The sequence below is a fragment of the Hemitrygon akajei genome, chromosome 5 (assembly GCF_048418815.1).
Source record: "Hemitrygon akajei chromosome 5, sHemAka1.3, whole genome shotgun sequence".
Taxonomy (NCBI): Eukaryota; Metazoa; Chordata; class Chondrichthyes; order Myliobatiformes; family Dasyatidae; genus Hemitrygon; species Hemitrygon akajei.
In genome coordinates, this window is record NC_133128.1 from 43,812,782 (window position 1) to 43,827,888 (window position 15,107).

Sequence of the window (15,107 nt, forward strand, 5' to 3'; positions counted from 1 at the left end):
TAAGAACCTCCTTTAGCAGCAATAACCTTACCAAATGTTTCCTGTAGCTGCTGATCAGACTTGCACAACAGCGAAGAGGAATTTTAGATCATTCTTCCATGCAAAACTGTTTCAGTTCATCAATATTTCTGGGATACCTTGTGTGAACAGACCTCTTCAGGTCATGCCACAGCATTTCAATTGGGTTAAGGTCTGGACTCTGACTTGACCATTCCAAATCATAAATTTTCTTCTTTTTAAACCATTTTTGCTCTTGTGTTTTGGAGCATTGCCTTGTTGCATCATGCAACTTCTATTAAGCTTCAGGTGACAGACCACCACCCTGACATTCTCCTGTAAAATGTCTTGATTTAATTTTGAATTCATTGTTCCTTCAACGATTGTAAGCTGTCCAGGCCCTGGGGCAACAAAGCCTCAAACCATGATGCTCTTTCCACCATGCTTTACATTTGGGATGAGGTTTTGGTGCTGGTGTGCAGTGCCCTTTTCCCTCCAAACACAGCAATGTGCATTTCTGCCTAAAAGTTCAACTTTTGTCTCATCTGTCCATAGAACAATGTCCCTGAAGCACTGTGGAACAATTAGGTGGTCTTTTGCAACCTGAGATGTGCATCAATGATTTTTTAGGAGAGAAGATCATCGGGGTCTCTCTTCCCACCATCACTGACATTTACATTGCACGCTGCATCCGCAAAGGAAACAGCATTATGAAGGACCCCATGCACCCCTCATACAATCTCTTTTCCCTCCTGCCGTCTGGGAAAAGGCTCCGAAGCATTCGGGCTTTCACGACCAGACTACGTAACAGTTTCTTCCCCCAAGCTAGCAGACTCCTCAATACCCAAAACCTGGACCGACACCTTGCCCTATCGTCCTGTTTATTATTTATTGTAATGCCTGCACTGTTTTTGTGCACTTTATGCAGTCCTGCGTAGGTCTGTAGTCTAGTGTAGCTTTCTCTGTGTTTTTTTTTTACGTAGTTCAGTCTAGTTTTTGTACTGTGTCATGTAACACCATGGTCCTGAAAAACGTCTCATTTTTACCATGTACTGTACCAGCAGTTATGGTCGAAATGACAATAAAAGTGACTTGGCTTGACCTGAAGTGGTTTCCTCAGTGGTATCTTTCTATGAACACCATTCTTGTTCAGTGTTTTTCTTATAGCGGACACACGAAAAGAGACTTTAGCAAGTTCTGGAGATTTCTGCAGGTCTTTTGCTGTTCCTTGGGTTCTTTTTCACCTCCTTCAGCATTGTATGTTGTGCTCTTTGGTGTGATCTTTACAGGACATCCACTCCTAGGGAGAGTAGCAACAGTACTGAATTTCCTCCATTTGTAAACAATTTCTCTTCCCATGGACTAATGAAAACTCAGATCTTTAAAAATGCTTTGTAGCCTTTTCCAGCTTCATGTGTCTCTACGATTCTTCTAAGGTTCTCTGAAAGTTGTTTTGATCGAGGAATGATCCACATAGACAGATATTTTTTGAAAAGAGCAGACTCAGTCAGTAACCTGACTTTGTGTGTCTTGTTTATAGGGCAGGGCACCTCTACAACCCACATTTCCAACCTCATCTCATTGATTGGGACATCTGACACCAAACAGCTTTTGTAGAATGCATTACCCCAGAGGCTCACATACTTTTTAGACCTTAGACTGTGATTGCTTAAATGGTGCACTCTGTATTGATGAGAAGTATAATTGTTTGTGTTTTATTAGTTAACGCAGATTGTGTTTGTCTATTATTGTGTCTTAGATGAAGATCAGACAACATTTTGAGTACGGTAATTAATGCAGGAAACCAGATAACTGCGAAGAGTTAACTTGCAACTGTATGTAACAACCTGTCATGATCCACCAGTCACAAAATGCATCAGTATCTAACAGAGAAATGATGACCTCATTGGAGTATCTGCAACACTGGGCATCTTAACTGAGGAAAGATGTCAAGGTCTTGGGGAAGGTGCATGGTATAGAATGGTACCAAAGATGAGAGATTAGAATTACATAGACTAAAAATGTTAGGATTGTTCTTCGAACATTTAGAAAATGGAGGGAGAGAGAGTCAAAATAAGCTTGATTAAATAAAAAATGATAAATAATTTCCAGTGGCCTGCTTAGAGTAACCAAAGAATACACATTTAAAACAGAATGGGACACTTGTGAAGATAAATTCTGTGCTGTTCTGGTGATACAGCATGTAGAGCCCTAATTGGATAACGCAGGTGGAACCAGTGTAAGCATCTGGAGCTAGAAAGAATGGTTTTGCAAGGAACATAGTTTAAGGAAAAAAAATCATATCTAAGTTGTGACTAGCTTGACAGTTATTCCAGGCAGAGGCCTACCAATTAAAGTAACACCAAACCTCATCACTAACGTGCACCATCTTCATTTTCCTCCACCTTACATAAATGATGGTAGGATGTGGAACTAGATAGTGACCTTTAGGTAACATGAGCGTCTTTTTGTAGTGCAGATGGTCATCATCAAATAGCCAGTGAAGTGTTGTCTTTGACCATTGATGGTTAATAATATGAAATGGTCCAATGAAGGAAAAGCAGGGCCAGATCTGGGCCCCCGGACGCTGTTTGCAAACATATTCCATTGCACTCTCGCAAGCCCACGCGTATGACAATTTACAATCAATTCTTCCCTAACTACTTCCTGTTCACTGCCCACCAGATCTGTAAACTTTACCCATCCTATTCAGACCACTGTCATTGGATTGAACTATTCTACCAAAATGGTGTTGCACCACACCAGGCTACTCAATTTAGGCTCGCTTTTCTAAATTTGAGATTCCTTTCAAGTAAGAGTTTTATCTTAAATTATTTTATTACCTCTTCAGACCTCAATTTTATGTTCTTAACTGAGACCTGCTTAAAGCCAAATGAATACAGCCAGTTATCTGAATGGTGTCTCCCCAACTATGACAATTTCAGTGTACCAAGGCCCATTGGCTGAGGTGGCAAGATTGCCACCACGTTCAAAGAGCATTTTAGTTGCAATCTACCGTCTGTCAGTGATTTTTCAAGTTTTAAGGTACATATGTTTAAAATTTGTAGTATGGATACTGTCATCTGCATTATCATTTATCGCTGTCCTAAATTCAACACTAGTTGACTACAACAGGATTCTCATCTCTGGTGATTTCAATACATATTAATTATCTCTCAAATGTGAACACTATGGTAATTGAGGAACTCACTAGATAACTCAGATCCTTCCCAGCAGGTCACTGAGCGCAGCCATTGATTTGGAAATACACTTGACTCGGTAATGACAAAGGGATTAAATATTATCAGTGTCTGATACCAGTATCTCATCATTTTTGTGTGCTTTTTGATGCCTCCTGTCTGTAACCAATGAAAGAATTGCAGTTTAAAAAATGGTTTCTTGATGCTGCGATGCAATTTAAATTTTCTGAGCTGGCTAGTTTATCTGACCCATGCGACCCCAACTGCTCAGTAAATAAAATGGTTGATTCTTTTAACAGTAACTTTGCAAATATATTAAACATGCTGACCCCACATAGGGTTAAAAAGAAATCACTGAATGAAACGTTGTCATGGTTAAACAATTCTGTCCGCAAGTTCAGGAGGTCATGCAGACAAGCCAAGAGAAAAGGGAGGAAAACTGGGCTAGAAGTCCACTGTAATATTTTCAAGGAAGAACTAGCCTCCTATAATGCTGCTATACACTCTGCAAGAAGAGCCCATTTTTCCAAGATATGTACTCAGAAGCATCTGCCACAAAATGTGAGGAATTCACAATATTTTGTATTTTTTTCACAATATGGCTACAGATACTGGTAACCTCTATAGTCAACCGTGTAAAAAGATGTCAACTAGGTCAAAATTTACATCTACTTCCAATTCAGAATATTGTATTATAATGAAGAGTAAACTTGCTGGCTCGACCCTGTCCCTCCCACAGACAGCCAGACAGACATACTTTGTTGATGCCAAGGGAAATTGGGTTTCATTACAACACTTAAAAAAAATTATTAACATTCTCGGCATCCATTGTTAAGGACCCCCATCACCCAGGACATGCCCTCTTCTCATTGTTACTGTCAGGAAGGAGATACAGAAGACACACACTCTGCAACTCAGGAACAGCTCCTTACACTCTGCCATTCGATTCCTAAATGAACAATGAATACCCTCACTTTTTAAAAATTATTTCTGTTTTGCACTATTTTTAATCTAACTACTTAATATACATATATACACTTGTGGTAATTGATTTACTTAGCTATATTTTCTATATTGTCATGTATCGTATTGTACTGCTGCTGCTAAGTTAACTATTTTCATGACATACGCAGGTAATATTAAACCTGATTCTGAAACTGGAGTTTTTCCAGATGCCTTCAAAAATTGTGACTGTAAAACTCCAGCTTATAAAGCCAAACCTTGATATTGAGGTGCTAGCTAACTACAGGCCTATATCAAATCTTCCCTTCCTAGGCAAGATTCTTGAGAAAGTTATTTTCAACCAACTCAACAATTTTCTTTTTTTTTTAATTTTTATTTTTTTAAATTTTATTTATTTATTAAATTTTAGAAATTACAAAGAATAATGTGATAATAAAATAGTAGGAAAAATAATGTTAACCCTCCCCCTCCCCTTAACCCTCCCCCCCTTAACTCTTATCTAAAGAAAGGAAAAAAAAAGAAAGAAAGAAGAAAACGATTGCCTGGAAATCGGAGGACCCCCACATGCTCCATGGAGTTCAAAATAATTTTAATATTTATTTTTACTTTCCCTAATTACTATGATTTTATCTTCAAAGGACCTGTGTATTTAATCCTATCTTTTGTAAGTATGGGAGCCAAATTTTCAAAAATATATCATATTCATTTCTTAGATTATACGTAATTTTTTCAAATGGAATACAACTATGTATTTCATTATTCCAATGATCCATAGTTAAATATAAATCAGATTTCCAACTAACTGCGATAACTTTTTTGGCTACTGCCAATGCAATTTTTATAATTTTTTTCTGATACTTGTTCAATTTAAGTTGGGTTATATATCAGGTTATAAAGTAAATTGGGATAAAAGTGAAATTTTGCCCCTCACCAAAGGAAATTATAATCAATGTCCATTAGCAACTCAATTTTGATGGTCAATGAACGGGATAAAATATTTAGGTATTAGAGTTGATAACGATGTTAAAAATTTATATAAACAAAATTATTTGCCATTATTAAAAAAAATAAAAGAGGATCTTGATAAATGGATGATGTTACCAATAACATTAATAGGTAGAGTTAATGCTGTAAAAATGAATATATTTCCTAGATTGCAATATTTATTTCAAAATTTACCAATACAATTACCTCAGAAGTTTTTTCAAGAACTGAATAAATATGTAAGGAAATTTCTTTGGAAAGGTAAGATGTCAAGAATATCATTGGAAAAATTGACATGTAAATTTGATTTAGGGGGGTTACAACTTCCAAATTTTAAGAATTATTATAAAGCAAATCAACTTACATTTATTGCGTCTTTTTTTGATGAAGAAAAATCGGCATGAATTAAAATAGAATTAGATAAGATAGGAGAAAATATACCAGAGGATTTTATATATAAATGGGAATCCAAATGGATATGGGAAAAAAAAGAATCTCCTATATTAAGACACTTGATTGATTTATGGAATAAGGTAAATATGGACGATGAGATAAAGAAATCTTTATTAGCAAAAAGAACTTTAATTCAAAATAGGCTTATTCCTTTTACAATGGATAATAAACTTTTACATAATTGGTTCCAAAAGGGGATTAAATATATAGGTGATTGTTTTGAAGGAGGTATATTGATGTCGTTTGATTAATTAAAAAATAAATATAAAATATCAAATAATACTCTTTTTTGTTATTTTCAATTAAAAGCCTATTTACGAGAAAAGCTGGGACAAACAATGTTGATGCCAAAACCTAGTGAAGTAGAAATATTAATTCAGAAAGGAAAAATTAAAAAATTTATATCTTGTATGTATAACTTGATTCAAAAGCAAACAATTAAGTTAGGAATTCATAAATCAAGACAAAAATGGGAATCTGATCTGAATGTTAAAATTGATGGAAAAAATTGGTCAAGACTATGTTTTGATAGTATGAGAAATACAATAAATGTTCGACTTAGATTAATACAATATAATTTTTTACATCAATTATATATAACACCACAGAAAATAAATAGATTTAATTTAAATATGTCTGACCAATGTTTTCGATGTGGTCAAGAAATTGGTACTTTTTTACATTCTACCTGGTCCTGTTTTAAAATTCAACCATTTTGGATAAATTTAAGACTTTTATTGGAACAAATTATTGGAGTACAACTCCCACATAGTCCATTATTATTTTTATTAGGAGACATTGAGGGGACAATACCGAAACTTAAATTGAACTCAACAATTTTCTAAATGAGAACAATATTCTAATAAAGTTTCAGTCAGGTTTTAGAGCAAACCTGTACCAAATTTGTCACCAACCTTAGGCTCAACACTGATAACAACAGGGCCTCAGTTCTAATTCTTCTAAATCACCTTGAGACTGGGTTGGACTCTCTTGTACTGCCCTTAATTGGTTTCACTCATATATCTTAGAGAGAAGTTTATTTGTCTGTCTCGGAGACCGATTTTCTAAGAAATATGATGTACCTTTTGGTGTTGCTCAGCGAAGCTGGCTTGATCTCCAGTTACACATCATTAAAGAGCATAAGTTTGATTTGCACACTGATGCAGATGACACACAATTGTATATCCTGATTCAGCCTGATAATAATACCCTATCTTCTCTGACTTCTAGTGTGGCTGCAAACAACAAATGGCTGAGCAATAATTTCCTAAAGCTAAATGAAGAAACAATTTAAATATTTTTGTTGGTCCCAAAGCTAAAAGAGATAAACTTCTTGACTAGCTTGGGAACTTGGCTCCTCTTGTAAAGTCAGAGAAGTAAGAAACCTGGGTGTTGGCCTCCATTCAAATTTGAATTTTAAATCCCACATAAAGAAAGTGACCAGAGCAGCATTTCCACACTTAATATTACAGAGTAATGATGCTGAAAAACTACTTCACACCTTTATATTGAGTAGACTAGATCACTGCTTTGCACTTTTTACCAGCCTTCTAAAGCAATCTATTGACAACCTTCACTGGGACCAGAAGAGAGGTACCCCAGGTTACTGTGGAAGGTGAAGGAGATTGCTGAGCCTCTGGCGATGATCTTTGCATCATCAGCGGAGATGGGAGAGGTTCCAAAGGATTGGAGGGTTGCAGATGTTGTTCCTTTATTCAATAAAGAGAGTAGAGATAGCCCAGGAAATTACAGACCAGTGAGTCTTACCTCAGTGGTTGGTAAGTTGATGGAGAAGATCCTGAGAGGCAGGATTTATGAACATTTGGAGAGGCATAATATGATTAGGAATAGTCAGCATGGCTTTGTAAAGGGCAGGTCGTGTCTTACGAGCCTGATTGAATTTTTTGAGGATGTGACTAAACACATTGATGAAGGTAGAGCAGTAGATGTGGTGTATATGGATTTCAGCAAGGCATTGGATAAGGTACCCCATGCAAAGCTTATTGAGAAAGTAAGGAGGCATGGGATCCAAGGGGACCTTGCTTTGTGGATCCAGAACTGGCTTTCCCACAGAAGGCAAAGAGTGGTTGTAGATGGGTCATATTCTGCATGAGGTCAGTCACCAGTGGTGTGCCTCAGGGATCTGTTCTGGGACCCTTACTCTTCGTGATATTTATAAATAACCTGGATGAGGAAGTGGAGGGATGGGTTAGAAAGTTTGCTGATGACACAAAGGTTGGAGGTGTTGTGGATAGTGTGGAGGGCTGTCAGAGGTTACAGCCGGACATCGACAGGATGCAAAACTGGCCTGAGAAGTGGCAGATGGAGTTCAACCCAGATAAGTGTGAAGTGGTTCATTTTGGTAGGTCAAACACGATGGCAGAATATAACATTAATGGTAAAACTCTTGGCAGTGTGGAGGATCAGAGGGATTTGGGGTCCGACTCCATAAGACAGTCAAAGCAGCTGCGCAGGTTGACTCTGTGATTAAGAAGGTTTATGGTGTATTGGCCTTCATCAATCATGGAATTGAATTTAAGAACCAAGAGGTAATGTTGCAGCTCTATAGGACCCTGGTCAGACCCCACTTGGAGTACTGTGCTCAGTTCTAGTCGCCTCACTACAGGAAGCCATAGAAAAGGTGCAGAGGAGATTTACAAGGATGTTGCCTGGATTGGGGAGCATGCCTTATGAGAATAAGTTGAGTGAACTCAGCCTTTTCTCCTTGGAGTGATGGAGGATGAGAGGTGACCTGATAGAGGTGTATAAGATGATGAGAGGCATCAATCGTGTGTATTGTCAGAGGCTTTTTCCCAGAGCTGAAATGGTTGCCACAAGAGGACACAGGTTTAAGGTGCTGGGGAGTAGGTACAGAGGAGATACCAGGGGTAAGTTTTTTTAAAAAAACACAGAGAGTGGTGAGTGCATGGAATGGGCTGCTGGCAATGGTGGTGGAGGCTGATACGATAGGGTCTTTTAAGAGACTTTTGGATAGGTACATGGAGCTTAGAAAAATAGAGGGCTATAGGTTAGCATAGTAATTTCTAAGGTGAGGACATGTTCAGCACAACTTTGTGGGCCAAAGGGCCTGTATTGTGCTGTAGAGTTTCTATGTTTCTAACCTTCAACTCATTCAAAATACTGCTGCTAGAAATTTTAATTAAAATCTAAATGAGAGAGCATATCACTTCCATCCTAACTACTTTGTTGTGACTTCCTGTATCTATTAGAATTGATTTTACACTTTTCTTACTTGTTTTTAAAACTCTCAATGGTCTAAGACCAGAACACATCACAGTCATTTTCATTTTATAATCTTGCTCCGGCTCTCGGGTCTTTTTCTGTTATATTTCTTAAATTTAAACAATCTCCCTCAAAAGATAATTGGCAGGTTCTTTTTTGAACTATGCTCCTAAAATGTGGAACTCAATACTTAAAATCATAAGGGATGCAGACTCAACTTAACTTTGCATTTAACTAACTTTTTTTCGTCTTTTATTTTCATGTTTGCACTCTATTCCAAAGTAAAGCACTTTGAACTCCATTTTCTGTATGAAAAGTGACTCATGATCACATCTGACCTGATGTAGTAAGATTTGTGTTCACAGCCAATATTAAAAACTCTTATGCTTTCTTTCTAATTGTTTTGCAATCTCTCTAGAGACACAATACATCCAAAGAAACTACAGATCAATGCAATGTTACTTGATTTGTGTCAGTAATTTCAATTACATTACTGTTAAGTAATGAAACAAACAGTTATGCAGAACTGGGAGGCACGAGGTCTTGTATGGGTATACTGAGTTCTTGACACAGTAAAAAATGGATTTAAAAAATTAAACTGAAAATGCAACTCAACAGAACTAGCATATAATATGCAAACACGAGGAAATCTGCAGATGCTGGAAATTCAAACAACAACACACACAAAATGCTGGTAGAACACAGCAGGCTAGGCAGCATCTATAGGGAGAAGCGCTGTTGACGTTTCGGGCCGAGACCCATTGTCAGGACTAACCGAAAGGAAAGATAGTAAGAGATTTGAAAGTAGTGGGGGGAGGGGGAAATGCGAAATGATAGGAGAAGACCAGAGGGGGTGGGATGAAGCTAAGTGCTGGAAAGGTGATTGGCGAAAGTGATACGGAGCTGGAGAAGGGAAAGGATCATGGGACAGGAGGCCTCAGGAGAAAGAAAGGAGGTGGGGGGAGCACCAGAGGGAGATGAAGAACAGGCAAACAACTAAATATGTCTGGGATGGGGTAAGAAGGGGAGGAGGGGCATTAACGGAAGTTAGAGAAGTCAATGTTCATGCCATCAGGTTGGAGGCTACCCAGCCGGTATATAAGATGTTGTTTCTCCAATCTGAGTTTGGATTCATTTTGACAATAGAGGAGGCCATGGTTAGACATATCAGAATGGGAATGGGATGTGGAATTAAAATGTGTGGCCACTGGGAGATCCTGCTTTTTCTGGCGGACCGAGCGTAGGTGTTCCGCGAAACTGTCTCCCAGTCTGCGTCGGGTCTCACCAATATATAAAAGGCCACACCGGGAGCACCGGACGCAGTATACCACACCAGCCGACTCACAGGTGAAGTGTCGCCTCACCTGGAAGGACTGTCTGGGGCCCTGAATGGTGGTGAGGGAGGAAGTGTAAGGGCAGGTGTAGCACTTGTTCTGTTTACAAGGATAAGTGCCAGGAGGGAGATCGGTGGGAAGGGATGGGGGGGACGAGTGGACAAGGGAGTCGCGTAGGGAGCGATCCCTGCGAAAAGCAGAAGGGGGGGGGGGGAGGGAAAAATGTGTTTGGTAGTGGGATCCCGTTGGAGGTGGCGGAAGTTACGGAGAATTATATGTTGGACCTGGAGGCTGTTGGGGTGGTAGGTAAGGACAAGGGGAACCCTATCCCGAGTGGGGTGGCGGGTGGATGGGGTGAGGGCAGATGTGCGGGAAATGGGAGAGATGCGTTTGAGAGCAGAGTTGATGGTGGACGAAGGGAAGTCCCTTTGTTTAAAAAAGGAAGACATCTCCTTTGTCCTGGAAAGAAAAGCCTCATCCTGACAGCAGATGCGGCGGTGACGGAGGAATTGTGAGAAGGGGATAGCCGTTTTGCAAGAGACAGGGTGGAAAGAGGAATAGTCCAGGTAGCTGTGAGAGTCTGTAGGCTTATAGTAGATATCAGTAGATAGGCCGTCTCCAGAGATGGAGACAGAAAGATCAAGAAAGGGGAGGGAGGTGTCAGAAATGGACCAGGTAAATTTGAGGGCAGGGTGAAAGTTGGAGGCAAAGTTAATGAAGTCGACGAGCTCAGCACGCGTGCAAGAGGCAGCGCCAATGCAGTCATCGATGTAGCGAAGGAAAAGAGGGGGATGGATACCGGTATAGCCTTGGAACATGGACTGTTCCACAAAGCCAACAAAAAGGCAGGCATAACTGGGACCCATACGGGTGCCCATGGCTACACCCTTGGTTTGGAGGAAGTGGGAGGAGCCAAAGGAGAAATTATTGAGAGTAAGAACTAATTCCGCTAGACGGAGGAGAGTGGTGGTAGAGGGGATTTGGTTAGGTCTGGAATCCAAAAAAAACCGAAGAGCTTCGAGACCATCTCGGTGGGGGATGGGGGTATATAGGGACTGGACGTCCATGGTGAAAATAAGACGGTGGGAGCCAGGGAACTTAAAGTCATTGAAAAAATTCAAAGCATGATAAGTGTCACGAACATAGGTGGGAAGAGATTGAACAAGGGGGGATAAGACAGTGTCAAGGTATGCAGAAATGAGTTCAGTGGGGCAGGAGCAAGCTGAGACAATAGGTCTACCTGGACAGGCAGGTCTGTGGATCTTGGGTAGGAGGTAGAAACGGGAAGTGCGGGGTGTGGGAACTATGAGGTTGGTGGCAGTGGATGGGAGATCCCCAGAGCTAATAAGGTTGGTGATGGTATTGGAGACAATGGCCTGGTGCTTCTTAGTGGGATCATGATCAAGGGGTAAATAAGAGGAGGTACCATCTCCCTCTGGTGCTCCCCTCCCACCTCCTTTCTTTCTCCTGAGGCCTCCCGTCCCATGATCCTTTCCCTTCTCCAGCTCCGTATCACTTTCGCCAATCACCTTTCCAGCTCTCAGCTTCATCCCACCCCCTCCGGTCTTCTCCTATCATTTCGCATTTCCCCCTCCCCCCACTACTTTCAAATCTCTTACTATCTTTCCTTTCGGTTAGTCCTGACGAAGGGTCTCGGCCCGAAATGTCGACAGCGCTTCTCCCTATAGATGCTGCCTAGCCTGCTGTGTTCTATCAGCATTTTGTGTGTGTTGTTGTTAGCATATAATATGAATAGCTTGATGTTAATTTTTTTTTACAATGATACAAACATAGAAACTAATGACCTTTTATTACATATAGGCATTATTTTATAATCTCAGCATCCCAACTTTGGCATGTCAGGATTATTTCTCAATGCTTTACTCATTTTCTCTAAGTTGCCTTGCTGATCAGAACAAGTGTCAGAATAACGGTTGCCAACAGTATGTGGTTTTGCTGCAAACTTCAAATCAGCTAACATCTAGCAAGTGGTAGCCAGTGGAATGTGTATCAACAGTTGGTTTAAAAAAGGCAAGAACTCTAGAGAGAAAAATGAGGTTTCAGGCTTTCCGGGCCACACCACCTCACTAAAGAGTCTAAAGTTTCATCATTGTTGCTATCAATTTCCACCATGCTCTCACCTTTATTGGGTTGTCTTCCAACTCTTCCCTTCATTAACTTTACTCCGTTTCAGAGGACAGGTTAACATCTCGTAGCCATTACTAACACATGGAGTCCCACTGCTATCCTGGCTACAGTTCCTCCCACTCTGCTCCTTGCAAGCACAATGTTCTGTTCTCCTCCCAGTTTGTCTACTACAACTGTTCTTGTGGTGTTTCCATCCACATAATGCCTCCGATTAATCCTTTTTTTGCTCATCCAGTGTGATTAGTAGAGCTCTCATTGCCTACACGTCTGCTCTCACTGTCAATCACACCAGAACACTGATAGGGTCCTCCTTATTATCACCTTCCATGTTTGCAGCCTCCACATTCAATAGGTCACCTTATAACTTCTGGTACCTAGTGCCAAAATGTTCCCCTACACTCCCCTGCTCTCCAGAACAGGCAGACTCACTTTTCCATCACCAGCTACACCAACCACTACTATTGAAATTGCAGAGATTCAACACCTGTCCTTTAATGTCCCATTTTTTTGTCAGCCAAGGCTCCAAACACTCATTGCAGGTGAAACAGCTCACCTTTTTTTCTTTCTATTTGACACACTACAATCGATACTTAAAACATGGCCCCCACACTGGGGAAACCAAATGCACAGTCCAAAACTGCTATCAGAACTTTGTAAGTTTCAACTTGATCCTTTCTCAATCTTCTAAACTGAAATGAATACAAAATTATTGGACTTAATCACAGCTCATACAGAATTACTGCCATCCCAAGAATCAAAGTTCAAAGTAGAGTGGATTCCTGCTAATTGGGCCATCGGTTATTATTTGGGACACTATGCTGCTTAATTGGGGGAGGAGACTGTTGCCAAACAATTTCTAACTAATGGCAACCGCATGCATTTGCGTGGCCATTTAGACTCTACACTGTACTTTGAGTGAACGGTTTTAAAGTGTCAGTTGTGCATGACTGTGTTCAAAAAGCAGTAATTTTTGTCACTGATAGTTGGCAAGAAATAAGCAGTAAGACAATTTAGAACTGTTTTGCTCACTGTGGTTTCAAGCATTCAGGCTTGGAGATGCCAGAAACGGCAGGAGTTAAAATGAAACAATTTTACTTCAACAAGTTAAGAACTACAAAGAATTTGAAGGTATCAACAATCATCTTTAAAGTTACAATTAAAACAAAGTTTTGGAAGATTGCTTTGACAGCACTGTGCGAAGGCAGTCTATTATCTGCACTTGGTATCTGTGCTGATTTTAAGTCAAAAGAACACAATGCACATAAGTTCCTCCATTGATAAGTATTAGGAACTAATACATAGTTTTATCGTAATGTGGTATTAATAGTAATCTAATTTGTTCTGATTTCATTTAAATACATAATTTGTTACTCAGTTTGTCTTTTACAAATCTTTTTAACTATTTCCATGAAATTTCAGCTAATTGGGACAGCCACGTAACTGGACCAAAATGTACTGGTCCTCCTGTGTCCCAAATAACCAGAGTCAACTATACTGCACTTCAAAGTAACTTTATTACCAAAGTACATATATGTCACAGTATACTACACAAAGATTCATTTATTGCAGGTATTCACAGCAGAACAAAGAAATACAATTAAAGACAAATTACACACAAAGACTGACAAACAACCAATGTGCAAAAGACAACCTGTGCAAAATAAATAAACAAATAATGACAACTTGAGTTATAGGGTCCTTGAAAGTGAGTCCATTGGTTAATGAATCAGTTCACAGCTGAGGTACTTGAAGTTAACCACGCTGGTTCAGGAGCCCGGTGTTGCTGAGTACAACTTTTCCTGAACCTGGTAATGAGGCATCTAAGGCTCCTGCACCTCCTTCCCAATGGGAGCAACGAGAACAGAGCATGGCCTGAATAGTGGTGGTCACTGAAGATGGACACTGCTTTCTTGTGGCAGCGCTCCTTTAAGTGTGCTCAACTGTGAGGAGGCCTTTACCTGTGATGGACTGGGCTGTATCCACCACTTTGTAGGCTTATCCGTTCTTGGGCATTGGTGTTTCCATACCAGGCCGTGATACAATCAGTCAGTACCTGAAGGTTATCTTCAGTCCGGGCTGCTGAGTATCGCCAACATTTTGTGGTTTCATTTCAGATTTCCCTTTTTGTGCTTTTTGCAGCTTTCATTTTTGTTTGCATACTTACACACATCTCTAACTATTCCTGAATCGGACGAAAGGTCATTGACCTGAAACATATGAATAACTTCTTTCTCTACAGACCCCCACACCCCACCTTCGGCCTTTGCCAGCGACCCGTCCGAAGGTCGAATGCACGGGGTGAGCGCTCAGCAACTGCCGCCGCCGCCGCCGCCACCGCCACACGGTGCTCAGCCCGCGGGAGCCGCCGCCGTCCCGTGAAGGGCGCACGCCGCTACCGCGGCGGCCATCAACCCCAGTGTCACTGGTATATGCTGCTCTCGGTCCCGGGGTAGGCCACTTCCCTCATTACCTCCTCTCTCATTCACACCCTCCCCTCTTCCCTCCTCACCTGAAATTCCGAGAAATCCTGGCAACTCGGCTCCTCTCTGGGGGCCGCCATCTTCCCGCCGCTGCTTCAAGACCCGAGCCGAGCCAAACTGTCCTGTTCACCGCCTGTGCCCCATGCAGCCATCGACAGGATTTTAACCCCAGGGAAAACATTGCAAACCCCACCAACAAACGTATTTCAGATTTTATTAAATGTTATAAATGCCGGCTGAGTGACAGGTTATATTTACTTAAAAATGAACACGGTATTACTCGTGCAAGCCTATATCTCTCATGG

General features: G+C 40.5%; 1 protein-coding gene across 2 annotated transcripts in view; it reads right to left on the bottom strand.

The window, feature by feature from the left end:
• mix23 (mitochondrial matrix import factor 23) overlaps window positions 1–14,987 on the bottom strand; it is a 32,032-nt gene extending 17,045 nt beyond the window's left edge. For both annotated transcript variants that reach the window (XM_073045394.1, XM_073045393.1), the window contains exon 1: window positions 14,832–14,987. In XM_073045394.1, the coding sequence (XP_072901495.1) occupies window positions 14,832–14,882 (51 nt within the window). In that variant the 5' untranslated portion in view covers window positions 14,883–14,987. The remainder of the gene's footprint in view (window positions 1–14,831) is intronic.
• Window positions 14,988–15,107: the final 120 nt, after the last annotated feature.